Consider the following 27,931-nt stretch of genomic DNA (forward strand, 5'->3'; position numbering starts at 1 on the left):
GACGTATACTAAGCAACTACAAAATCCCTGGTAGAGTTGGCAATCAGTCAATATTTGTTAAATGAACAAAATGTAAAATGGCTAACTTCCGCAGGAAACACCCTTATATAGCATCAATATACCCAGTGTTCTCACTACCAAGATCCTGTTTCTGACCCTCAAACACCCCGGTGCACTAAAACTTCAAGAGTCCCAAACCTAAAAGCTTGACATGTACTCATGTCAATACATATTTATACTCTATATTCACCTATACCCAAAGAACTACTTCTTACAAATTAATCTCAAATACCATTACCTATTTAGTATTCTTGCTAAAAAAAATTTAAGCCAGAATCTAATCATAACAGACAAATCCAGACTGTAAAACATTCTCCAACACAGCTTAATTTACATGGAATCATTTAAACATCAAAATCATCACACACACTCTTAAGAGAATTCTGGATTAACAGAGCAAGAACACAACCAAATACAATGTATAACCCTTGATGTTGATGGAAGGTTAACCTCTTAAAAGGTTGGGAAGAAAAATTAATCTCAGAAAAGATGACCCCACCCACAAAGAATGTTGCCTGGATTAGGAATGGAAAATATAGTGAAAAATACCCTGAAACCAGGAATGTCTTTGGAACAAGCGTAATTAAGCCCTGGATTAGTCTAACCCAAAAAATAATGAGTAAGCAATCACTACACACTGAAGTCCGTGGCTCCCTCATGAGAGTCGGGTGCAGAGAAGTGAGATTCACAGACAAGGCAGAACCCAGTGGATGAGCACTCTCGTCCTGGCCCTGGCGATGCCACTGCAGCCTGGGGCAGCAGAAGCACCATCCAGCCAAACGGGGCTGCATCTAAACTCAAAGTTCCTGGTTCTTTCACTGCTTTGCAAATTCTAGGTTTTCCAACAAACCCTGAGAGCGATTTTTAACCTTTTAATGTAAGGTTAAGGAGTAAGATCACTTTGACGCCTGCACACGAGCCCAAACATGGCTATGTTCCTCTACATATATCATATACATATACCACAAGACAAGCACCGGGTAAAGATGAATATTTATTCACTTTACAAAGAGAATGGTATTAAATTGCCATAAACAGTTCCATTTATAGACAAATATAACTGTACATTACACCAGTAGCGGCTCAAACTTGTCTTCCCAAGATGCTTGTGTGGCTCCAGCTCTGTGAGCTGAGCACAGAAATCTCTGTTCTGCCATTAAGCTTAAAAAGTCCCTCAGAGATAATGGTTTTGTGTTTTACATATTCACAGGTGGTAAAAATAAACCCATCTCCCCAGCCCTCCCTTAGAGTTGAGCTTCCATCTGCATGTTCCCTAGAGCACTAAACAAATACTGGCTCATTCTTTTAATTAAAAAAAAAATTACTGATAATTTGAAAAGGCTTTTGTAGCACACCAAAATACTTATTTATACATACATAAAAAGTCTCGAGTCAGATTTATTATTTTAAAGGTAAACAGATACCCTAACACTGCCAAGAGTGGGTAATGAAAAGGAAGGAAAACATTAAATTACTGAATTATAAAAATATTTTCTTTGGAAAAAAATTCCAACAAGGTTATCATTAATATCTAAAACCAAAGAGAAAAAATAAACAGTTGTTCTTTGATCCATTAGTAATTTAAATAAAAATGAAAACCTCTTCAAAAGCAGCTATAACTGAATTTTTTAAAAAGTTGCAGATAATGAGTACTTCTAAATCTATACACTGGTGATTCTTTACAGGCAACTTGCAGTCAAGAAAAATCCTTAACATGGCTAATTCTTTAGTTTTTTAATTACCATAATTTTTTGTGTGTTTTAAAAAAATATTCCACATGACAGCTTAAAAAATAAGTGGCTGTTTGGGGGAAGCACTCCAAATAGTCAACCTGACTCAAATCAGATCACCACCAGTAATAGATAAGCTAGGGATACTGGCATCTAAGTTTTTAAATCCCAACCGTTTTTACTCTGAATCTTTAGTTACCCCTTCATATTTTATGAAAATGTACCAAATTAAAAATTGTTTTTACTAGTGCCGCTTCATGTCTGGATCTGATGAAAGATACCAACCTGAGATAAGAGCTGACTCCTTCACAAAGTCCAGTTCTTGAAACCCTACATGGGAAATGTCTGTGTCTTCACTTATGTCAATTCTTGCTATAACCAACCATACTGGGATATTATATTATAAAAATATACCATATATCGGACACTTATGTCAGTACATTGCAGAAAATGTGTCTATTTGCTGTGTAAAGTTTATTAACATTTGAAGGAAACACTCTTATTTACACAGTGAAGTCTGGGGTGCTCAGGACAGCGAGATGGCATGAGAACCACCACGAGGAATCTGGAAATGTGCAATGGTCCTTGGCGCCTGTCCCAGAGACAACCCTTCCCAGGAGAACTCGGCAGCACTGGGGAAGGCGTGCCAGAGGTGACAGCTTCATCAGTTTGCTCTCCGTCCTCATTCTTCTTCACTTTCATTTTCAGGATCTAAGTCAGAATCTCCATTTAATTCTTTCTCACTGGCCACATCCCTGTCCTCCTCCCCATTCTCCTCATCTTTCTCTTCGGCATCTTCCTCTTCCTCTTCGTTTTCTTCATCAACATCCTCATCTTTTTCACTTTCTTTCTCTTCCTCATCTTCATCCCAGTTATCCTGGTACAAACAGATGAAGCACGGAGAGCATTCATTAAGGACTCATTTCTAAGAACGCAAAGGCGTAAAGGTAGATTTATGCACCAGGAAACCAAGTACTCACATCAGAGTCCTTCTCTGCAATTTCATCATCTGACTCCTCTTCAGAAGATTCTGCAAGGGGAAAAGCCCAGCCTTAAGTTTGTAATCAACAAGCAGAGGGCAGAGCCCTAACAACTAAACAGTCAGATTCCTGAATTTACTTTTAGAAATACTGCATTCAGCTATCATCCATCTAAGCAGTAACATTAATATTCTTATCCGCATAAAAGTCCATTTATTATGTTCTTCTATCAAGATCTCACTGAGTAGGACAAAGTACCAAAAACCTAACAAAATCCATCTTAAAACTAAGCCGAGGATATAGAGCAAAGGGAACCCTTGTGGTACTGCTGGTAGAAATGTAAGTTGGCACAATCACTACTGCCAACAGTACGGACGCTCCCCAAGAAATTACAAAGAAAGCTACCAGGTATTCCAACAATTCCACTACTGGGTATATGTCAAAGGAAACAAAATCAGGATCTCAAAGGGATACATGCACCCCATGTTCATCGCAGTATCACTTACAACAGCCAAGACATGGGAACAACCTAAAAGTCCACCAATGGACTGGAAGAATGGTTAAAGAAAATGTGATAACTACATTCAGCCATTAAATTCCATTCAGCTATTAAAGAAAGGAAATCCTCCCATCTGTGACAACACGGATTGGCCTTGAGGGCACTGTGTCAGGTGTGTAAGTCTGACAGAGAACAGTAAGTACTACATGATCGTACTCAGATGTGCAACCTAAAAACAACAAACCAACAGACAGAGAGAACAAACTGATGGTTGCAAGAGGTGTGGCGAGTGGGGGAAATGAAAAATCAAAAGGTACAAACTTCCAATTATAAGAGAAGTCAGTCTTGGGAATTTAACATACTTAACAATATCATACTATATATTTGAAAGCTGTTAAGAGATGGGTGCCTGGGCTCATTGGGTTAAGCCTCTGCCTTTGGCTCAGGTCATGGTCTCAGGGTCCTGGGATTGAGCCCCACATCGGGCTCTCTGCTTAGTGGGGAGCTTGCTTCCCTCTCTTTCTCTCTCTGCCTGCTGCTCTGCCTACTTGTGATCTCTGCCAAATAAATAAACAAAATCTTTAAAAAAAAAAAAAAAAGAAAAGAATCCTTTGAAAGCTGTTGACAGAGTAAAAGAAGTTCTCTGAGCAACTATGTGTGGTGATGGACATTAATTAAACATATAGTGGTGATCAGTTCACAATATATACATAGATCATCAAATCGTTAAGTTGTACACCTAAAAAAATGTTGTATGTAATTATAACCCAAATTATATCTCAGTAAAACTGGAAAACAAATGAGGTCTGATTAATAACCCAGGCATGCTTTTATGTCCTTCAGTTATGTTTTACTATTTTCTCTATAAAGGTTTTATTTCATTTTTTAGATATTAGATATATATCTAGGTACTTCATAGTTTTGACCGCTGCTGTGAATGAAATCATTTTTTCCTAATACATTTTCTGACCAGAACACACATCAGACACACAATACATTACTGAGACAATCATGCTCTTGATTCCTTTCTGCTGACCCTGGTGTCCAGTAAACTAACTTACGTCCATATCTCATTAACTGTAGATTCTCCTGCATTTTCTAAGTTGAAAAGGATAACAACTGCCACAGCCAAGGTTCTAGAATTCACTTCTTTCATATAATACTAGGCAGGCTACCCAGAAGCAATAAAAGGTACGTCAATGTCTAGTTGCTGACTTTATGGGAATGCTTCTCAACTTTTGTCTGATAGAGATTAAGGAAACTCCTTTAAATTTGTAGGTTACTCTTATTATCAATAATGAGATGAAGACTAAATTTTACTGAATTCTTTTTCTGCATCTATTAATATATATTGTTCTACGCTAATCTGTTTATGGTAATTAAACAGATTTCTTGATGCTAAATCACCTTACGATCTTTAAATAAATTCTACTTGGTAATGACATATTATCCTACTTAAGTACTTCTGTAATATTAACTTGCTACTCAGGATATTTAAAGACATTCTAAAATGTTTTCTTAACTGTCCTTATTGGGTTTTGACTCATAAAATGCCTGAACTGTTACATATGACAAAACTGACTTGTTTCTTGAAAGACTGATGAAATTCACCTATAAAAACTCTGTGCCTGGTATCTCTGAGCAAAGGTTTTGATTAAATCAATTCAAAGCCACTGGCTTATTCAAGGTTTCTATTTCTTTTTTTTTTTTTTTTTAGGATTTTATTTATTTGACAGAGAAAGATCACAAGAAGGCAGAGAGGCAGGCAGAGAGAGGAAGGGAAGCAGGCTACCTGCTGAGCAGAGAGCCCGATGTGGGGCTTGATCCCAGGACTATGGGATCACGACCCGAGCCGAAGGCAGAGGCTTAACCCACTGAGCCACCCAGGTGCCCCATCTATTTTTTTTTTTAAATTAAAGATTTTATTTATTTATTTGACAGAGAGAGAGCATGAGTAGGGAGAAGGGCAGAGGGAGAGGGAGAAGCCAGGCTCCCCACTGAGCGGAGAGCCTGATGCCAGGGCTCAATCCCAGGACCCCGGGATCATGACCTGAGCCAAAGGCAGATGCTTAACGGACTGAGCCACCCAGGCGCCCCTCTAAGTCACTTTTGGTCAGTAATGTTCCCTAAGCTATTATCTCTTATTATCTAGGGTTTTAATGTGCGGCATAAAAGTTTCTTCATAGTGTTCTCCTACTTAAATCTCTTCCATACCTAGTGCCCTTTCTCATTTAACTGTATGGTATTTGCACCTTCTATTTTCTTACTGGATCGTATTTTTGCCACAGGCTTGCCCACTTTAATAGAAAATCTGATGTGCCATAGTATGATCTTAGTCATGTTCTACAAAATAAGGTAACAGGACTCAATGTTAAAAAATGAATATTCCAATTCTAGATCTACAGAAACCTCAAGCCTTACTTACCTTCCTCGTACACCAATTTTGCCTTTTGTGCAGGACAAGTCATTCCCTTTGTTTTTTCTGATGCTGTAACCTGAAAGATAACCAAGTATTTTTATGAAGCGGAGTACAAGGTTATCTCAAGTATGTAGCCACCGCTATGCTCCACCTTCCCCAACAGTAAACTCGTCCTCAACCAGTATGATGGATGACCTCAATACGATGCAGATCAAATACAGGGCAAAAAACAAACTTGTCAAATACAAGAATAAAGAGTTACTCTGTAAAAGCTGAAAACCTTTTAAGGTGATCAGAACTTGTTTCCAAAACTGCAACAATATCCTATATTAAGTTATAATATATATAAGTTATTTTATATATATATGTATGTTATAATATATATGTTATAAATATTCTGTGACTTGCTATTCAGAGTAGCACAGCCATCCTAACTGTAATACCAACTGAAATAGGACAGAGAGAACCTTTGAGGAAAAGCTGAATCACAAGGAAGTTTACTTCCAGTTAAAGACTGGGCCCTGGTTTATCAATTTCTTGCTGAAACATGGGGCTTTCGCTGTTCAGGTAAACAATCCTTATTCCTCTCTATTCCTATCACATCCAAAGCTTAGCACAAAACAATCTTGATTTACTCACTTGAGTGATTAGAAGAATAAGCTTTCCATGAAGGTGGGAGAGTTTCTGAAAAGTTTTTACTCTGCTTTCCATTAACTGATACAGTGTTCCCAGCTGGGGTACCAGATCAGGCAACTAGGGGGAAAAAGATTATCTCACACTACCATGACAAAGTACAGATAACAGACATATACACAAAGTACAGACAACAGACATACAAATCATGCTCAGATACAACCAAGTATCCAGCCACCGCACCACAACCATCTACTTATACCTCCTGTGGCAGTGGCTGCTTGGGACACACCCCAGTAACATCTTAAACTTTCACAAGCTGACCTTCAATGTCCTAATGGTAAAAAATAGTGTGCTTTTTAAAATAATGACAAAGGCGGGAGGAAGAAGCCTGGGTGGCTCAGTCAGTTAAGCATCTGACTCTTGATCTCAGGTCAGGTCTTGATCTCAGGGTACAGAGTTCAAGCCCTGAGCCTACTAAAAAAGTAAATAATAAAAAAATTTTTTTAAATAAAATATTGAGAGATCAATATAACTGAAACACTAAATAAAAAATACCATCACCACGTATCTCCGGGCTAAAGAGGGTTTCTTCTGAAACTTACTCTTTGATAGTATCACATGATCTACACCTCTTCCACAAGCAAGCTAAAGAAAGCTTTGCACAGCTTCCAGAGACCAGAAGACAGAGTACAAAGCTGACCTTACAGTATTTCAAACATACATACTGTTAAAGAACTCTCTGAACCATACTTAAGGAATTAAAGCCTGAAATTTGTCCCTCCAGGGGGACAAAAAAAAGAACCCCACTCTTTGCCCTTTAATTAGCCTTTACTTGCCCTCTGACTGCTGACAATTTAGCATAAATAAGAGTTTCATTCAAATGTTAAACTTTAAACAGCAAACACACAAAAATGCATAAAACAAAGTTTAAGGTGATCACATATCAATTGCCATCATCTCTTTTTTTATCTGCCCGTATTCACACAGTAAGCTCCAGGAACAGGGGGACCACAGTATCTTGTCCATTCCTTAAGCCCCATGCCTAGCAGTCCCTCAGCTTGGAGAAGGTAAGGACACCTGATAAGGAGGAGGGACCAAAGGGAAGGTGAAGGAAAAGGCACTGCTCTCTGAGGAGAGAATTCCCGCAGGCCGTGGAGCCTTCTCCACACCATGCTTCTTTGGTCTACTGTGCCATGACTGGCACAAAACTGACACCTACCGCAGAAGTTCACCCTTGGCTCCAGAAGGGATTTCTCTACAAGGCCTCCTAGGGCTCTTTTCACTTCTAAGCAAATGAATGAGGTTATAAAATAAGTGCTGTCCTGTTCACCCCAAGTCCTGATGCTTGTGGGAATCTTCTAGTGCTCATCGCCCACCATTCAGCCATTCCACTTATCACTGCCCTCAACTGATCCCAAGATTCCAAACCTGGCAAACCCCACAGCCACTCTTAGTGTCTTATACCTCCCCTCATTCTAACATCCTGGCAGAGTTCTCCCCAGACACAGAAAGAACTGCTGGCCTCAAAGCAGGTTTTCCACTTGTTTCCCCTATTTCAAACTACTGAAGGCAAAATGAGCCTGAGACAGAACAAGGGACAGCGACCAGGCAGAGTTGGATGAAAGTATGTTAAGAAAGATGACCAACTGTGAATTTTCTTCAACTATCCATTATAACCTTTTAAAAAAATCTATTATAAGGTGCTAGGTATTAAAATTAAAGAGAAAGAAAAAGGGAACTGTGTAATTTCATTTCTAACTTAAAATGTAACTGATTTAATGAGCAAATAACCCAATTCATATTATGAAATGTATGTAAATATGTGTATTATAAAACTTGTGTTTTCTGGTATTGATTGAAATTTGAGTTTCCTCTCTTCCATTTGTAATAGAACTAACAGCAGCTCCACAAAATGACAACCATTTAATATTTAATTTCATTTTTACCACAAGCTATCTTCTATTGTCCTGAGACAAGGCAGAACAATGGAGAAGTACATACATTGTAAAAATAATTTTGCTAAACAGATTATACACATAAAAAAACACCTAAAGGTTAACATGACAGTATGTTACTTTTCTCCTTTCTGTATTTCTCAAAGTTCTCTATAAAATGTATATTACTTTTAAAATCCAGGGCAAAAAAAGGGCCAGTTTTCAAAAGGCAACAATGATGACATTATTACATTGCACCTGGGGTAAAATACAATCTTTAAAAGCAAGCAGCTGATGGTTGAAGGTTGAAGGGCAGGTGGAAGGAGGATGGTTTCATTAACACATCAGTTTATAAACCTTATTAAAGCCAAACTATTCAGCAACTACAGCTGAAGACTTACTGTGGATAAGTAGGATGCATGGACCGTTAACACACATTTTAGCCACTGAACCATTAAAACAGCACTGAAAAAAAGAAAAAAAAAATCCAAGTAAATGAATATTCATGATTTCAAAATTAAATACAATGGAGTTATAATATTAGATAAACTCAGACAAAGATCTATAAATTGTGTCCTGTAAAAAACAACCCTACTAAATAACCACTGACTTTGATGATCTTCTCGTCCCTCCATGAGTCTATCTGAGATCTGTGAAACAGAATCATCTCTTGGGAAGGAGAGGAGAGTAACATGGACTGAACCGGACAAAACTCTCTTCCTCTAAAACAATTCAAGAATAAAGCCCATGCTTGACTCCAACTGATACCAAGGCAGTAAACTGGGCTCAAATGACTACATTTTTACACCCATCATCTACTTGCCATCAAGTACAAGTAGCATAAGATTTCCACATGCCACATTAAAAGACAAATACAGACCAAGAATGTGGAAGCTGGGCTTAATCAATAAATTCGTTGGCTTTTCTTTGTGAGCTCCAAATACGAATGCAGTCTATCAGGGGGAAAAACTTGGAAAAGGGGGGACCTGGGTGGCTCAGTCGGTTAAGCATCTGCCTTCGCAGCTCAGGTCATGATCTCAGGATCCTGAGATCCAGCCCTGAGTTGGGCTCCCTGCTCGGCAGGGAGTCTGCTTCTCCCTCTGTATTCCCTCTGTACTTCAACACCAGCCCACCCCGCTCATGCTCTCTCTCTCTCAAATAAGTAACATCTTAAAAAAAAACAAAAACAAAAACAAAAACAAAAACCAACTACATACTGTAGCACTGAGAATACTATACTGTCAGCTTAGGATCTCTGAGATACCAACTCCCTATTCAAATACTTAATCATCAAATTATTAACAAAAAAGACTCACAAAATTCAGTCCTACAAAATATTTCCTTACAGTGTCTTACCAACTACCAGAGGTTTGGGGAGTTTGACAAATGCAATTTTACATCTGATCAGGACTAAATCATTACATAAGACTAATTCATTACAAGATCTGACAACGAAGCTAGAAAAACTACACAGGATTTTCCTAAAAGAAAGGGAAAAACTGTACTAAAAGCTTAGGAATAAAAGTCATTCAACTTACAGTAAGAGGGAAGAGCAGTATCTGACCTTACAGATACACAGTCTTACCAATTAAGAGTGCAGAGCTGCCCACTATGTAATTTCAAGTCAAAAACTGTTTTTTTTAAAACAATTGCCTCTAAAATATTGATAAAATCAAAGTAATTTAAGTCACCTAAATATCTTACCTATTAGGATGTCCCTGCAATCTCTTTGTAAGCTGAGGGAGGAAAAAAACTGTATTAGCGACCGCACTTCAGAGGCAGCCCATATGCACCAATTCCCATGATACACACATCCAGAAGAACAAAGAAAATACAGAAAAAATATTTAAAGGGGTGCTTGGGTGGCTCAGTTGGTTAAGCACCCAGCTCTTGATTTCGGCGCAGATCATATCCTCAGGGTCCTCAAAGTCGTCAAATCAAGCCCCAAACTGGGGCTCCGCACTGGGTGGGGAACCTGCTTAAGATTCTCTCTCTCCTCCTCCCTCTGCCCCTCTCCCCAAAAAAGACTTAGGAAATCACTATTCCTAAAGGATTCCTAAATTTCCTAATTCTTCAATGTTCAATGAATGTATCATAATCTAGGAACACATTTCCACATGAAGAATAATTACCTGATAAAAATCTAGGCTATAATTTATATGAATGAAAATTTAGAACAGGCAAATCCAGGGACAGAAAATAATCTCTGGTTGCCAGAAACTGGGGATAAGGGAGAATGGGGAGTAGCTAACTGGTACATGATTTTTTTTTGGTGTGACAACTGCACAACCTGTGAATATACGAAAAAATACTGAATTATATGCATTTAAACAGAGTGTATTTTATGGTATGTGAATTTTATCTCAATAAAAAAATACATTAAAAAATGCGGACTAGGTAAATTTTTAGTATATCTATTATCTACTGTAAATACCTTGCCTGCTTACACACTGCAAATCCACTTCTCTAAACAAGAGATTTTCTCTTTAACTCACAGTGTTAGGACCTTAAAATGAAAAGAGTATTCAGTTACCTCTTGCAACAATGGAATAACAGCATGCAGGGGCATCCTTAATACAGTCCTCTTAATTAGGTTTAAATTCCTAGTTTGAAGTACTTTCTGTGAGAAAATAAAGGAAACATGAAGATAAGCATATGCAGAAGCTAAAGACACTACAGGAAAAACAGTAAAAAATTATTTTTTTAAAATTTAAAATCTATTTAGTCAACATACAATGTATTACTAGTTTCAGGGGGAGAATTCAACGATTCATTAGTTGCCTATAACACCCAGTGCTCATTCCATCAAGTACCCTCCTTAATGCCCATCACCTGATTACCTCATCCCTCTTCCCACCTCCCCTCCAGAAACCCCAATTTATTTCCCATAGTGAGGAGTCTCTTATGGTTTGTCTCCCTGTTTTTATCTTATTTTATTATCCCTCCCTCCCCCTATGTTCATCTGTTTTGTTTCTTAAATTCCACACAGGAGTGAAATCATACGGTATCTGTCTTTCTCTGATTTATTTCGCTTAGCATAAAAGCTCTAGTTCCTTCACGTCATTGCAAATGGCAAGATTTCATTCTTTTTGACAGCTGAGTAATATTCCTGTGTGTGTGTGTGTACACATATACACATCATCTTTATCCATTCATGTTATCAATGGACATTTGGAATCTTGTATTTTGGCTACTGTGGATATTGCTGCTAAAAAACATTGGGGTGCCCCTTCAAATCACTATGCTTGCATCCTCTGGATAAATACCTAGTAGTGTAATTGCTGGGTCATAGGGTAATTCTATTTTTAACTTTTGAGGAACCTCCGTACTGTTTTCCAGAGTGGCTACACCAGCTTGCACTCCCAACAAGAGTGTAGGAGGGATCCCCTTTCTCTGCATCCTTGCCAAGACCTGTTGTTTTCTGACTTAATTTTAGCCATTCTGACAGGTGTGAGGTGATATCTCATTGTGGTTTTGATCTGTACTTCCCTGATGCTGAGTGATGCTGAGCATTTTTTCACACGTCTGTTTTAAAAAACCAAACAATAAACTACCAATTGAATTTTAGGTTGGAGGGACTAACTAGACAATGTTATGTTAATGTCTTTGGCTATCAGGATAGTATTATCTTCAGGAATCAGGACATTTACTTTGATAAATGGGTTACTTTCCTACAGATTCTAATCTTTATGAACTAATTTTTATATAAAATACCTCTAGACACTTAAATACAGTATATGCCACTGTAGAGAAGCTGTCAAACTGTTATTTTATGAAATCAGAGACATATCCATATGAGAATGAGCAAAACATACTAACACCACACTTAGCAACAAATCTTTCAAAATTGACAACTTTTTGATAAAACTTTAAGCCAATCAAAAGATCATATATAATGAGTGGGAGGGTGCATCAACTAGAGAAACCCAATCTCCACCGCAGAGGACAAAAAAGGAGAGATGAGTCCTAATCCTGGCAGGCCTTTCCACGTCTCAAACCCCAAATGCTTCATCTACAGGAAAGGATGGGAAATACAACGCTTTTCAGGTCTCAAAACCTTGATCTCCCCATTCCTCTTGAATACTTCTATATATTTATTCTTTCCAAAGGGCTTAATTCCCAGAGGAACTTCCCTGATGATGGGGCATGCTGTTTTGGAGATGGTTGGTACTACAAAAGTCATGCCGAAGATACAAAGTGAAGTACCAAAGAACAAACGAAATAGAGAAAACTGGTTTACAGCCTATTTTAACAGTATCCTTTCAGAATTCCCTATGAATTTCACTTGCTTATAAAAATACCTTTACACGAAGCCCTTCTAATAAATCCATCAGGAACTATATAAAAAAACTACCACCGGCATAGTTTCTCATGCAAAGGAAATAAAACATTTTATACACAATCACTGAAGAAATGAGGGATGTACTGTCCTTATTTAACAGTCCCAATTAACCTAAATTTATATTTTCAAATAATCGGAATACAGGACTCAAAGCAAAATATGTTGATTAGAACTTCTACAGTAATTCAGAAGGTGTGTGACGATACTAAACATTCCTCAATCATTTATTGTAACTATTAGTTATCACAAAGTTCCAACAATGAACAGGTTATAGGGAACAATGTGTCTGAACTAGTCTACAAATAAGTGTTTGAGGTAAGACATGCTCTTGGATCCTAAATTTAAGATCCTAAATTTTCACAGGATGTCCACCAACCCATCAGGTTTCACTGTCTTAACTGGCCAAGTAGGGCAGCTGCCCTTCAGGTCAAGGAATACTAACTTGAACCTGCTGCTGCACATTATTTCTACCAAGCTTAGTTATAAAACAATGTAGGAATGAGGGTTTAAAAAATACGTAGTTTGTGAAATCTCCTGGTGCCCTAAATGTAAAGTGATCATAAAATCTGTTGTCTGAACTGGGACATCTGTAACAACAAAAGAAGTCACTAGTAATTACTGTATCAAGAAAAAAGGTATAAACTAGAACTATCAAAGGCAAACAAGAGTACCTATAGCCTAGGGCGCTTGGGTGGAGTTGGTTAAGGGTCCAACTCTTGATTTCGGGTCAGGTCATGGTCTCACCGGGTTGTGAGATCGAGCCCTGCCAGCATTGGCTCCACACTGGACAGGAAGCCTGCTTAAGATTCTTTCTCTCCTTTTCCCTCTGCCCATCCCCATCTTCCCTCCCTCTCTCTCTAAAAAAAAAAAAAAAAAAAAAAAGAGAGAGAGAGAGAGAGAGAACGCATGGCCTAGCTATTCAGAAGTTAAATCAAACTGCAGGGCAGAAGAGTTTTTAACAACCTCTCAAGAAATTTTTATGCCAACTAACAACAGGCTCTATGATAATTTTCAAATTTAAAATAAACAAGTAAAAATAAGTTATCCCAAAACAAAGTGAAGCATTAATGGATACAGAAGTTAACATTAACTTCCACTGAAAATATATTTTAAAAACAACCCTATAAACCACAGTTGTAACTAGCAAGAAGATACTAAAGGTTTTTATTTTTTTTACAAGTCTACCCTATAAATGAAGCATAATAAACTGTACACGCTTGAAGTACACTATTTAATCAGTCTGACATAAGCATTTGTCCATGAAACTAACACTGTGAAAAACATTCCATCACCCTCAAGTCTCCCTGGGTCCCTTAATGTTCTATCCCTCCACCCCCGCCCTCAGGCAACCACTGAACTACATATTGGTCTGCATTTCCTAGCACTGTTACGTAAGTAGAATCACAGAGGACACGCACTCTGTCTGGCTTCTTTCTCACAGCGTTAAGTGTGAGATTCATCCATGTTGTTGATATATCAATAATACATTCTTTACACTGCCAGATAAAGAATTTGTTTATCCGTTCATATGAGGAGGGTCGCATGGGTGCTCTCCAGGTTCTGGCTATTAAAAAAATAAAGTTGCTATGACCATTCATGTACCAGTCTTTGTATGAATGTTTCTGATTCTCCCAGGTAAATATGCAGCAGGAAAAAGGCTGGGTCTTAAAGCAGATGAATCCTTAACTTTAAAGGAACTGCCAAATTGTTTCCCAAAGTAGCTACTGTACCATTTTATATTCCCAACCAGCAAGATAGGAGGTTCCAGTTGCACCATATTCTCACCAACAGATGGAATAGTCTTTTAAATTTTAATTAATCCATACTGGGAATATAGTGTTAGCTCACTGTCATTTTAATTTGCATTTGTGATGATCAATGATGTATAATACCTTTACATGCACTTATTGGCCATTTGAATTCTTTTATGAAGTATCTGTTCACACCTTTTTTTATTTGAGTCTCATTCTTAAGTTTTTTGTATCTTCTGGATATGAATCCTTTGTCTGATGTAGAAATTAAAAATACTCTCCCAGCCTGCAGCTTGCCTTTCCACTCTCTTAACAGTGTTGTTTCTTTTCTTTTTCTTTGTTTTTTAAGTAACAGAAATTTATTGAGAATTCCTGGGATGGTGGTTTTCACCTCCCCACCTGGAAGGAGGAACCAACACAGCAGGAAATCACTCAGAAATCACAAACACTATCATTTCAAGAGCAAAAGATTTCAACTTTCATTAAGTCCAAATGACCACTTTTTTCTGTAGTGTGTAATACTTTTTGTGATGCCATCTAAGAAGACTTCATCCGCTAACGTTTGCATAGATTTTATCCTGTTTTCTTCTAGAAGTTTTGTAGGTTTGGGTTTTACGTTTATCTATTTTCGGTCAACTTTTGTGAAGGGCTGAGATGTATTTTCTTCCATATGGATATGTGGTTGGTTCACAACCAATCGTTGTAAGATTTTACTTTCTCCATTAACTCAACTAAGTACCGTTACTAAAAACCAATTGTGAGTGGTCTATTTCTGGACTCTCGATTTTGGTTCCTTAATCTGTATTTTTTTTCTCACTAATATCAAACTACTTTGATTACTAAAACTTTACCTTGAAATCAAGTAGGCTAAAGCCTCCAATTTTACTTGGAGATGCTACTGAAATTTAATTGGGAATGTGTTGAATATACAGATAAATAAGGGGATAATTCCTCATTTTAACAGTACTGAATCTTTCAACACATAAAGGTGGTTTACATCACTATATACTCAATCTTTGTTAATTTCTTATAATTTTTTTGTAATTATCAATGTAGAAGGAGAGACATCTTTTATAGATTTATACTAACTTTTTGGTACTACTATAAATGGCACAGAGATTAAATAAATTTTTTAAGATCTTAAAAATATCTGTCTTCTGTAGATGCCATAAATTACATAAATGACTAGGCCTTTCTTCTCTTCTTCTCATAAGCTATAGACATTTTCTTTGAATCAAATTTCCACCTTCCTAATGCCACAAATTTAATGTCAAGTTTCTATGTAGGGATTCTTATCCTCACTTCTAGTAGTATGGTGTATCTCTGCCACTACTCATGTCCTTCATTCTTGTTGTCCTCCTACTAAATTTCATGTATCCCCGTAAGGTAATTTTTGGGAATGGGGAAGACTGTTTTTAGGAGAAAAAATATATGTATTTTTTTTAACCTGTCCCTCCCTCTCTTTTTTTAAGAGAGATGTACAGAATATGAGTGCATCATCATTTAGGTAATATACTATGGGAAAATCTCCATACTTATTTTTTTATAGGATTATTTGAAACCCTTCACTATAACTTTTACAGGTTTTTTCCAGGATTCTAGTTTCCAATTACTTCTACTGAAATAAAATAATGTATCACCTAAAGATCCTTAATAGTGAAAAAGTCTTATGTGTAGAATACTTTACAATTTGAGAAGTGCTTCCATAAAGATCATTTCATTTTTCTTCCAACAACTCTGTGACACCTGATGACACACGGTCACCTTTGAAGTGCCAAAAGATTTTAACCTGAATCTCTACAAGCTTCTAGAGCCAACTACCAGTGTATAAGAAATATGTCAGAGGAACATGTTAAATGATACCATTTATCAGATTAAATTAAATGACCCAACAAAATGGAGTTTTGTGGGAAGCAAAATCCAGAATGTGAGAATCTCTATAGGGCAAATAACTTAGCTTCTCCAAAAAATTAGCTGCAAGAGATAGAGGAGACCTCTCTCTCCCATACACTGTGTACTTCATGGAGATTGTTTTGAAGAGACCAAACATAAAAACTTAAGTTTATGAGACAATCAGGGAAATATAAACACACTAACTGGATATTTGACGATTCTGAGGAATTACTGTTTATTTTTAGGTGTGATAATGGATTGCGGTTGTTTTCAGAAGGAGTTGTTATTGTGAGAGTTAAACAGATATGTATTTATGGATAAAATGAATGTCCCTATGCTTCACTATAACCTGAGGAGTCATGTGGGCAGAGAGATGACACAAGGACAGAAAAATATGGCTAGTGTTGATAATTTCTGAAACTGAGTGATGAGTTCATGGGGGTCCACTCTAGTAATTTTTAAATGTTTTGAAATGATTCTTTGTAAAAAAAAAAAAAAAAAATTTGGTAGCTAATTTAGTTGTATTACTGAGAAAGGTTTCAAAGGACAGTTAAGGAGATAATGGCAGATAAGTCATATTACATTTTAAAAACATTGTCCATTATTTTCCATAGCTTATTTTTCACCTAGGTTTCTATGCCATGTTAACCAAAATACACTTTCCAAATTACATACACTCATAATTTTAAAAGTAATTTTAGAACGTGCTGATTTCCCCTCTAATTTTGAAAAATCACCTTAGACACAAATGATATTCCCATTTAGATCAAAATATAAATCAGAAAGACACTATTCATAGGTTACCTGAATAAAGTAACATATGAATAAAGTCACATCAATACTAAGTGGCACCATAATATCACTGAATCACTGAGAATAAATGCACTTAAGAAAATGTAAACTGTTTTAATCTAATCAGGAAATGCTTAAATCCAATTTTTACACTTATTTTTTTTCTACAGACCACTATTAAATTCTGGAGTCTAAGAGGACTAATTAAGTAACTTCATACAAGCAGTCACCAACTTACAAACACAGGAATAATAAATGCCTCCTTTATACAAATTTCTAGTATTTTTAACCTCTAAATACTTCACAACATAACCCCCAACCCTCTTGAATTTTTCCCCCAAACCTCCTACCCATTGCCAAGGTTCCACCTCACCGCCCCCTCTCACGGCCAGGGGGACATAAGTTTCTGGAATCCAGAGTAAAAACTCAGGAACGCATTTTCCTACAGAAAAAAATATAAATTGTGATCTAGAATGCTGAGTATTATAGTTCAGCTACACTATGTTTATAAAGGCTTTTGTGAACTAAAGCCTAAAACCTAATAACAATTCATAACAATATTTCTATGAGAAAATGCATTCCAGGTTCAAAATAATTTAATACAATGCCTTTGTAGGTTGGTGACTGTCTGTATAGTGCCACCAAGTGATAAATGTTTGACTAGACTCACAAAATATTAAATTCAAAACAGCTACATCACATGACTATCACTCTGAGTATGCTATGTCAATCACTTTCTAAGAAAAATTAACTGTGTTAATTCATTTTAAAAACTGCCAGAATACTTACATTTAGCATTTCGAAATCATTACTTTCTAAACCCTGTGTGAGAAGAACCGGAAAGCTATTTGTCTGTGGAAGGTCATCCTTTTCTTTCTTTGTATCTATATCCAGTGCTCCCAAGCGCTCTTCAATGCTAATCTGCGGAACAGAAACGATCTATTAATGTTAAACCAGACAAGGCCTAAAGTTGTTTAGTCAAGGGGTGACTGGGTAGTTCCCAGATTGGTGATTCCCAATCCAAGTTTCCAAATTCTAGTGAAAAAAACAACTGCCCAAGAAACCATGATTTAAAAACGTAATTCATAAACACAGCTATATAAGATTCAAGAAAGGCAAGCACCTGGCATCTATTACTAAAACACAAGAAAAGACCTATTATGGAAGAAGCTTTGTCATTAGCCTCAGATCTGCAAAAAGGAAACAAGTATTATCAAAAGGAAATTAAAAATAAAGACAACTATGTTGTTTTATTAGTCAGTTCCAAATGGTGATTTATTTTCTAGAAGATGCTCTACTACAACTAAGTTTCCTTCATAAATACCTAAAATTTAAGGATAAATAAACATGATTCAATTTGCTACACAAAAGCTCAATTGTAGGGGTGCCAGGGTGGCGAAGTCAGTTACACATCTGACATTTGGTTTCAGCTCAGGTGCTGATCTCAGGGTCGTGAGACTGAGCATCAGACTCTGCACTCAGCACAGTCCGCTTAAGACTCTCTCCCTCTCCCTCTACCCCTTCTCCGCCACCCCATGCACACAAGCATGTGTGGGCTCTTTAATAATTAAAATCTTAAAAAAAAAAAAAAAGCCCTCAATTGTAGAGAACTGATCTCTTATTAAAACAAAATAACCATGTTCTGCCAGCCTCTTAGTAACTAAATTAAAATACAAATGTTCTACAACTACCAAACCAAACAGGCTTTGGCAAAGCTTTCTATTTGGGTTATCTTATCAAAAAAAAGCAGGAGGAAATTAAAGAATTGGATCTAGGCCAAGCTAAAAAAGTTGGCACATTATTTTTAAATACAGGTATCATGCTATTGAGAAATAATTTTTATGAATAGCTATTCAGCCCCAGCCCCCCAGCCAATAAAGACATTTAAAATCGCATAAAGAAATAGAACACTCTTTCTCTAAAGATAGAACAGTTAAAGCTCTAGATCATTTAGGGTGACACACATGAAGGGCTGCAGAGACAAGTACAGTAACCACAGGAAGGAAGGTTTAGGGAGTTGAGAAAAAATGAAATTTATATGCACTTTAAGAGGTTATAATGACCACTTCTAAAGACCAAGTATCACTAAACTAGCCAGGATTGCTCAGACAGCCAAGAGAAGAGGCATCACTGATAGTCAGCAACATGCGAAACCCAATGGAAATCATCACAGCAAGTCCTGGCTTCATGTATTCAATTATGTGGTCCAGCTGGCCACTGACAATGGCCAAACAGCACCCTCTGTAGTTAGTGCAAGTCTGTCTTCTCCCTCAGCCTTAGAACCGACCAAGTAAACGTCTCACAGACTACAATCTGGAATTTCGGAACCTATGCTGCTGGGGATGAGAAAGAGGGTAACAGCAGCAATCTCAATGAGTTCCTGAAGTTCCAAGTTTGGCTCTATCCAATACATTTGCTAGAGTCTCACAAGTCATCTTAAATTTCAAACTCAAAAATTGTAAAAGTGATTGTATTACCTCATTTTCCCCCAATTTCCTCTTGCTCTCTACTTCCTCAATTTGTGGAGGAGCAGGCTTGATAGCTGCATGATGACCAGGTACCCCTGGCACCAGAACTTTTGCTTCAGAATTCACCACTGGTGTTCTCACCTGTTGAACATGAACAGCAGGGGTGTGACAAAAAAAAAATGTCTTAGTCCTGGCAAAATTGAGCCCCAATGAGAAAACAGCATCTAAAAGGTTTTTCTACTGGAAAAATCTAATATAACTTAGTATGTTATGAATTAAAGATAAATTTTAACTGAATGTTGGCAAGTAAATTTTTAAATTATAATCTGAAAGTTCATAATTTTAAAGTTTTTAATACCAAGTAAGAGTAAAAACCAGGAACATTTACAGATTACAGACTACTTAAAAATGTTAGAGTGAAGTTGTATGTTTTATGACCACCTCCAGGAATCCAGCTGGGCCAGAAATGCTCAGACAGCCAAGAGAAAGGTGTCATCTCTGGAATTCAGCCAGAAGCGAAACCATATATGGATGTCATCATAGCATGTCTTGGCTCTCCTTTTCTCATTAAACTGCCAAACATATGATATCTACATGTAGATACCATGTTATATTCAAAATAAAGTATAAAGATAATCATCTTGTACAGTGTTCAATTACAGACCCCTAATTCTAGGCTTTATTCCACCCTTAAATATAAGATTCCTCTCAAAGCTATGCTCCTTTAAATAGTGACATCAGTAAGATAATTTATTGATAAAGGTGATATTGATTTAATGATCACACACGGGGGGAGGGGCTAACTCCAACGCCTTAAACTTCTACTAGTTGTCTATTCATTCATGTATCCAATATATCAAGAGCACAGAAACAAAGTGATTTTATAATCTCGTTACCTGAAAACGATTCCCACCAATTTGTCAAGATTATAAAGAGGATATTAAAGAGTCTAAACATGATGTTATATTATAATTCAATTTACCCAAAGCTCTTTTTCTCAACTTCTAATATGAAATGCACTCACCTTTGTTACAGCTGTTTCTACTTTGGGGGCCCAGCAATTTGAAATATCTCTTACTAAACACATATGAGATTCTTTGGAATTTAAAGCCTGGGAATATAAATTTAAAAGGGGGGGGTGACAAGGGAGAAAAAAAAAAAAGGAATGTCAAACAAAGCAACTGGGAATAACATGAAAAGCAAATTCCTACTCACACAATTTTATAAAAATACAAAAAAGTGCATAAAGGTTCCTCAAAGCTTTTTTCCCCAAAACTGAGCCACTCAGACTGATCACCATTCAGACTGATGATGGCAGCAGAGAAAAGTGGAAAAACTCTGAAGATATTAAGCGTAACATGTACTTTCTTCAGTTATGAGCTGCTCAAATTTTTCGCATGTATAGCTTTAAAAGATCAACAGGCTTTTAAAATGTAACACATTTAGGGGTGCCTGGTGGCTCAGTTGGTTGAATGACTGCCTTTGGCTCAAGTCATGATCCCGAGGTCCTGGGATTGAGCCCCGCACTGGGCTCCCTGCTCAGTGGGGAGCCTGCTTCTCCCTCTCACTCCGCTGCTCTGCCTGCCTGTGCTCTCTCTCACTCTGTCAAATAAATAAAGAAAGAAAGAAATAAAGAAATAAAGTCTTAAAAAAAAAAAAAAGGTAACAGATTTTAAAGAAAACATTCCCATCTGTCACCCTTGTAAAGAACAGTCTAGGCTACAGGATGCCTGGGTGGCTCAGTGGGTTAAAGCCTCTGCCTTCAGCTTGGATCATGATCTCAGGGTCCTAGGATCGAGCCCCGCAAAGGGCTCTCTGCTCAGCAGGGAGCCTACTTTCCCTTCTCTCTCTCTGCCTGTCTCTCTGCCTGCTTTTGATCTCTGTCAAGTAAATAAGTAAAATCTTTAAAAAAAAAAAAAAAAAAAAGAGCAGTCTAGGCTAAAAAAGAATGGCCCTACCCTAAAACTTCCTACTACTATACTTTTCACAAGCAGGTCAAACACAGCACTGCTAAAGAACAAAAATGCTCTAGGGTGGACCTCTACATCCTGATGTGGTACTAAACGGGGGACAATCAGACACAGCAAAGTACATGATACCCATACCCCTGAGGCTTTAAGGTTATATGTAATTCTCTATAACCATATAACAAATCCATATCCGGAAGGACACAAAACAAGCAGGAAACAATGGCTTTATGGGCAGAGGAGGCTTAGGGAATCCACATATGGCAAGAAGACTTAGGTGTACAGTTTAACAAGCCTGTCTCCTTTTTTTATTAAACCGCAACTATGTGTTAAATTTTCAAAACGCAAACAGTTAAACTCAACAAGAGTTTAAATTTAAGTTTTAATTAAATTCGAGTTTAAATTAAACTCAACAGGAGTTTGCTTGGGCATGTGCTATTTCACTCATCATTTCACAGAGGGCCTTACTGAGTAAGAGCAGTACAAACACAAGCTGAAGAAATCACCTATTGGACATGCTCAAACTCAGTGGAGTTTCAAAGAAATTTCAAAGAAATTTCAAAGAAATTTGAAATTTCAAAGAAATTTCTGTAATCAAAAAGTTAAGTGACTAAAATGACCCATTACATTTCCACAGAGAAAATTCAATGAGTACTGTTACTAAGGGCTCTTTCATTCTTAAGATTTAGCTTTTGGGTAACCGGGCAAAATCCACTCATACCTATGCTGATCAGAGTATTTGCCACTAGGGACGTGGAGCTACTGAGCACTTGAAATGTGGCTATTCCAAACTGAAATGTGCTTGTAAGTGAAAATAAACACCAAATATCAAAGACATAATACCAAATAAAGGAGAGAAATAAAATATCTCAAATAATTTTTCATACTGACTCAGGATTAAAATATTTGGGATGCGCTGGGCTAAGTAAAATTAAATACATAGCTCTCACAAACTAAAATAAACCACTCAATGAAAGGTCCTTCAGTTAAGGGAAAATACACGACTTCTTTTTAAGGATTCCAATAAGCAGACCAATGAATCATTTTGCAATCATTTTTTTCCCATGGCCTTGCTGATGCTGCAATGCTCTACGCCAGAGTAGCATTTACGTACCACTCGCTCAATGACGGGCTGAAACCAATTGCCATATACAAGCAACAATGACATTTTGTCTGAGCAAAAACCAGCTGCTAGAATAGGGATGGGTTTTGGTGTTGATTTCTTGCCTTTCCCAGGTGTTGCTATCTGAATTGTGCAGTTTGAAGTCAAAGGCTTTTTGCAGTATCTACAAGTGAAAAAAAATTAATTAGAAAATTTGAAGTAACACCTCACAAGAATGCTTTGAAGTTGGCATCGAGTCAGGAAATGTAACCCTCCTGTGGCCTCCACACTATAACCGGAGTGACCAGGGTCACCACAGCAGCAGTGCTGCTGTTAAGACCTCACTATCAAAATCTGCCTGGAGACCACGTACCCTTCTATCCCACTGTCAAGCCCCAAAAGGGGCTCAAGCTCCAAGTGCTCTCTTGCTGCCTTGAGCTTGAACCCTAGATGACTCTCTACATGTGTTCCAATCAGCCCCATCCCCAGCTTGAACCCTAGATGACTCTCTACATGTGTTCCAATCAGCCACATCCCCAATTGTTTCCAACCCCCAAAAGCCTCACTATGATCTCTGCAATACAGTTCGGGGAGCAAAATTATCAGCAAAGCATAATCAACAGAACCTCATCCTCAACTTCTTCTCTAAGGGTTTTCTTCACCTTCTCGCTCTACGCTATCTCATCAGGGCAGATCTCCCAAGTTGCAGCTGTTTCCCTCCATACTCCTTGTTGTCAGAAACCTTGGATATGATTTAAGTGTGTTCCTTGTTCCTCACAAATATTTTAAAACAAGTAGTCTCCCTCTTTCACCTCTATAACCTTGAAAAGTGTTGTCACCGGATACCAGCTATCCCCCTCTCCTGCTGTCATCCAGTGATTTCTGGGTCACTCCCCCCCCCTTATTTCTTAAAGATTCTAGTGGCTCCACTGTCATTCTGTCCAACATTTTAAGTGGTCTCCATATCCACCACACAGGTTGATTATCTTTCTAACATACTATCCTCCCCGTTCCGAACCCTTCCCACATCCAACAACCATGGCCACTCACACCATACACATCTTATCACCAGTAAGTACACCGCACTATCCCTATCTTTCCAACTCACTCCCCTCAGTTATCCAGACTCCACAATCATCTCTATCCAGGACTTCTGGCCTCTGCTTTGCCCTCTCGTCCCTCTGTAGTCTATTCTCAACACATCAGACAGAAAGACTTAAACCTTAATGCCTTAACACTTAGGTTAAACCTCATCAATTTTCTGCATAAAAGCAATGGCTTACTACTACTGCCCAAGGAGAGGGGACCAAGTCCTCACTGCAGCCCACTACTTCTGGGCCCTCAAGTATATATTCCACATACACGTAACTATGTAATTAAAGGCCTCAAGTGTTACACACAAACTGTTCACAGTAACCTCTATAGAGCAGAAATCAATGGAGGGAGAATTAGGCTTTATAATCAACTGCCTATACAACCAAATGTTTTAAAATAATGTCTTATGCTTTCGTAACTATTTCATATTTAAATAAATTGCTACACTAGGATTGTAAAAGGAAGGATACCAACTTCACAAAAAGTTGAAACCATTTTAAAATTTACATGACTGAGTCTTAGATCATGTTTATAGAGTACAGCAAAGATTGGAAAACTTTCTAGAGAGAGCAGATATTTTAATTTTGGGGGGCCACATATGGTCAGACTGATTTCACCCACAGATAAAAATTTACTGAGCCTTGGTCTATGACTACTACACATCCCAGCAGCAACATTCCCTTCTATTCACCAAAACACTAGCATTACCGTGCTTCATTGATCCACATATGTATTATCAAAGTTAGAAACTAAGGTCTTACCAAGATCACAAGCCTAAGTTTTCCAAATGAACCACTTTCTTTTTAAAATGTATTATTAGAACTGCCAACATTTACTAAAGAATGTATTGTAAAACTACTTTACTAACCACGAATATGAAGAAATGGTCCATGACTCCAAAAACTCGAGTTCTTACTGGGAATGTATATACTCATATGGATAAAGAAAAATGCTTTCAAAATAATCTAACTGAAAAGGAATATAATGCAAAAAATATTGAGGTGGGAATAAAAAGGAGTAACAAATTAGGAAAAGAAAATAAATTTGACTTGAGAAATTTCTTACCCATTTAGTATGTGTTCAAAAAGATGAACTTGACCATCTCTGCAAACAACAGCTAACTTGACAGGCTAAAAGAAAAATTTAACTGATTACTCTAATGGGTTAATACACTTCAACCTACTCTAATGGATAACTGCTTTAGTAACTTACCAAACTTCAACTATTCTTCCCCCCCCTTCCTTTAAATAACCAAAGAGAAAGTTAGAACACCAAGGGTGCACAACTCCTGCATTAAAAAATCATACTGTCATCAAAATGACAACTGGAGTTGTTGCTGTAAAGCTTAGAAATAAAAGGTTAGGGGAAGAAGAAAACAGCTAAGGAGAACACAGCCTGCAAGTGGGAGAACAAAGTCACTACTACCAAGTGCGGAGACTGACAAAAGGGACCTGGCAGGTCCTGCACAGCAGAGTAGTCGGGATCGCTGAAAATGCCTCTGCACGCTGACCCCTCCCCTCACAAGCGCACCACGATGATTGAATGCTCACTCTGGACAGTCTAAGATTTTTTTATTTTCTTCTCCCTTCCTCGTGTCCCCTTCTTTCCCAAATCATTAAATCATCAAAACACTAGTATAATAATGCAATTTGTGAAATCCAAAACAAATTCTCAAAAAATCAAGCCATTTACCTCTTCCTTATTTTCTGACAATGTCAGATCAATATAGACAGGTTCGTCTGTAACTGTAAAAGACATCACTGCATTCTTTTCTTTGTTTTCTGACCGGACCTGCCTAGATAACAAAACCAATGATTAGCTAAAAAGAAATTTAAAAAAAAAAAAAAAAAAAGATGAGCACCTATGGGGAGTCACAGCATTAGATTCGCCACAGCTTTTTGCATCTTGAAAGCTAAGGGGACTACAGATCAAACTTAGTGAACCATCTGTGTCACCACCAGTTAACATGGCTGTAGGGAAAAGAAAAAGCACTAATGCATTTATGCAGATTTAAACAATGAGTAATGTTCTCTATTCTTTTTTTTTTTTTAAGATTTTATTTATTTATTTGACAGAGAGAGATCCCAGTAGATAGAGGCAGGCAGAGAGAGAGAGAGAGAGGGAAGCAGACTCCCTGCTGAGCAGAGAGCCCGATGCGGGACTTGATGCGGGACTTAATCCCAGGACCCTGAGATCATGACCTGGGCCGAAGGCAGAGGCTTAACCCACTGAGCCACCCAGGCGCCCCAATGTTCTCTATTCTTTTTCATAAATCTATTTGCCTATCTTGATGCCAATACCATACTATATCGTTTATTGTAGCTTGTTAAGTCATGAAATCAGGCAATGTGAGCCCTCCAACTTTTTTCTGCTTTTTCAACGTTGTTTTGGTTCCTCTAGGTTCTTTGCACTTCCATCTGAATTTTAAAATCAGACTGTCAATGTCTGCAAGAGTCTTCTAAGATTTTGACTGTTCACACTGAATCTATAGATTAATGTGAGGAGAATTTATATCATAGCACTACGAAGAAAAGAGTCCAGAAATAGACTCACAAATATATTTACCCAAATGATCCTCATTATTTGTTGATTCCTTGTTTGAGAATCTGTCTACTCGCTAAAATTTATTTGTAAACCCCCAAACCAGTATTTGTGGAACTTCCAAGGTCTTTAACAGGTATGTTCAGAGCAGTGAAATTAAGAGTTGCCAACAATGTTAAACAAGGCTACATGCTCTGACTTATTTCAGCTCTCATACTATATACTAATAAGTATTATAAGTATTACTTAGAATACTTAAAAAGACTTTTTCTAGTGCCACTTTTATTGCTTTTATGTTTTTTGTTGATTTCACTGTTTAAAACATCCCCCAAGTATAGTGCTGAAGTGCTGTCTAGTGTACTTAGGAGAAAAAAGCTGATATTCCTTATGGAAAACAAGTACTTGTGCTAGGTAAACTCTGTTCTGACATGAATTAATCAACTATATATATATAAAATTATTGTGTTGTGTATATGTATATTATAGTATGTGTATATAGTTATATAGTACGTGTATATTATATACACATTATATAGTATTATATAGTATGTGTATATAGTTATACACAGTATAGTATGCGTATATAGTTATACAGAGCAAGTTGTGTGTGTGTGTGTGTGTATAAAATGAAGTATTTTTAAACAGAAACGCATAAAACAAGGTTACGTATTGATTAGATGACAAAGATGTGACCAACGCTTGCAGAAACCAAACCCTGTATTTCCCAGATGAATAAATAGTTCAGTATCACCAACTCAGTGCTCATGAGGATTTTATACAACATAACTACTGCAAATAACGAGGACTGTATGTGAATACCCATGTATATATGCAAAACCAGTTCACTGTAAATAGTTTTTTCAACAAATGGTACTGGGACCACTGGATAGTCTCAATATCAAAACACACATTTCCTTTCATTCCTTGGGAATGCAAACTTGTGCAGCCATACTGGAAAACAGCATGCAGGTTCCTCAAAAAGTGATCCCAGCAATCGCACAGCAAGGTACTTACCCAAAGAATACAAAAATACGAATTCAAAGGGATACATGCACCCTGATGTTTTTATAATAACAAATATCTACAGTAGCCAAATTATGCAAACAGCCCAAATGTCCATCGATTGATGAATGGACAAAGATGTGATACACACACACACACACACACACACTACATTCAATACGGAGTATCACTCAGCCATAAAAAAGAATGAAATCTTGTCATTTGCAATGACATGGGTGGAGCCTGCTTAAGATTCTCTCTGCCCCGCACCCACTCCCTGCCACACACTGCTCTCTCTCAGGAAAAAAAAAAAAGGAGTATACTTGTGATGAGCACCAGGTGCCATATGGAAGTGTTGAGTCAGAATATTGTACACCAGGGGAGCCTGGGTGGCTCAGTGGGTTAAAGCCTCTGCCTTCGGCTCAGGTCATGATCCTGGGGTCCTGGGATCAAGCCCCACATTGGGCTCTCTGCTCAGCAGGGAGCCTGCTTCCTCCTCTCTCTCTGTCTGCCTCTACTTGTGATCTCCGTCAAATAAATAAATAAAAATATTTTTAAAAAAAAGAATATTGTACACCAGAAATTAGTATTACACTGCATGTTAACTACATACACACTGGAATTTAGATAAAACTTAAAAAAAAAAAAAAAAAGCCATGCATCCTTGCACCATATACACAAAATAAAACAGACCACAAAACCAAATGCAAGACTTAAAAC

At 37.4% G+C, this 27,931-nt stretch overlaps 1 protein-coding gene across 2 annotated transcripts in view; it reads right to left on the reverse strand.

The window, feature by feature from the left end:
• Nucleotides 1–1,035: 1,035 nt before the first annotated feature.
• The window catches only part of WDR43 (WD repeat domain 43), a 46,776-nt gene continuing 19,880 nt past the window's right edge, over nt 1,036–27,931 (reverse strand). For both annotated transcript variants that reach the window (XM_080814327.1, XM_080814326.1), the window contains 13 exons: nt 25,361–25,463; nt 24,734–24,798; nt 22,586–22,757; nt 20,529–20,615; nt 19,514–19,645; nt 17,826–17,957; nt 10,792–10,878; nt 9,963–9,994; nt 8,660–8,723; nt 6,328–6,441; nt 5,695–5,764; nt 2,771–2,820; nt 1,036–2,667 (listed from right to left, as the gene is read on the reverse strand). In XM_080814327.1, coding sequence (XP_080670453.1) covers nt 2,473–2,667; nt 2,771–2,820; nt 5,695–5,764; nt 6,328–6,441; nt 8,660–8,723; nt 9,963–9,994; nt 10,792–10,878; nt 17,826–17,957; nt 19,514–19,645; nt 20,529–20,615; nt 22,586–22,757; nt 24,734–24,798; nt 25,361–25,463 — 1,303 coding nt within the window. In that variant the 3' untranslated portion in view covers nt 1,036–2,472. The remainder of the gene's footprint in view (nt 2,668–2,770; nt 2,821–5,694; nt 5,765–6,327; nt 6,442–8,659; nt 8,724–9,962; nt 9,995–10,791; nt 10,879–17,825; nt 17,958–19,513; nt 19,646–20,528; nt 20,616–22,585; nt 22,758–24,733; nt 24,799–25,360; nt 25,464–27,931) is intronic.

The sequence above is a fragment of the Martes martes genome (assembly GCF_963455335.1).
Source record: "Martes martes genome assembly, chromosome: 9".
Lineage (NCBI taxonomy): Eukaryota > Metazoa > Chordata > Mammalia > Carnivora > Mustelidae > Martes > Martes martes.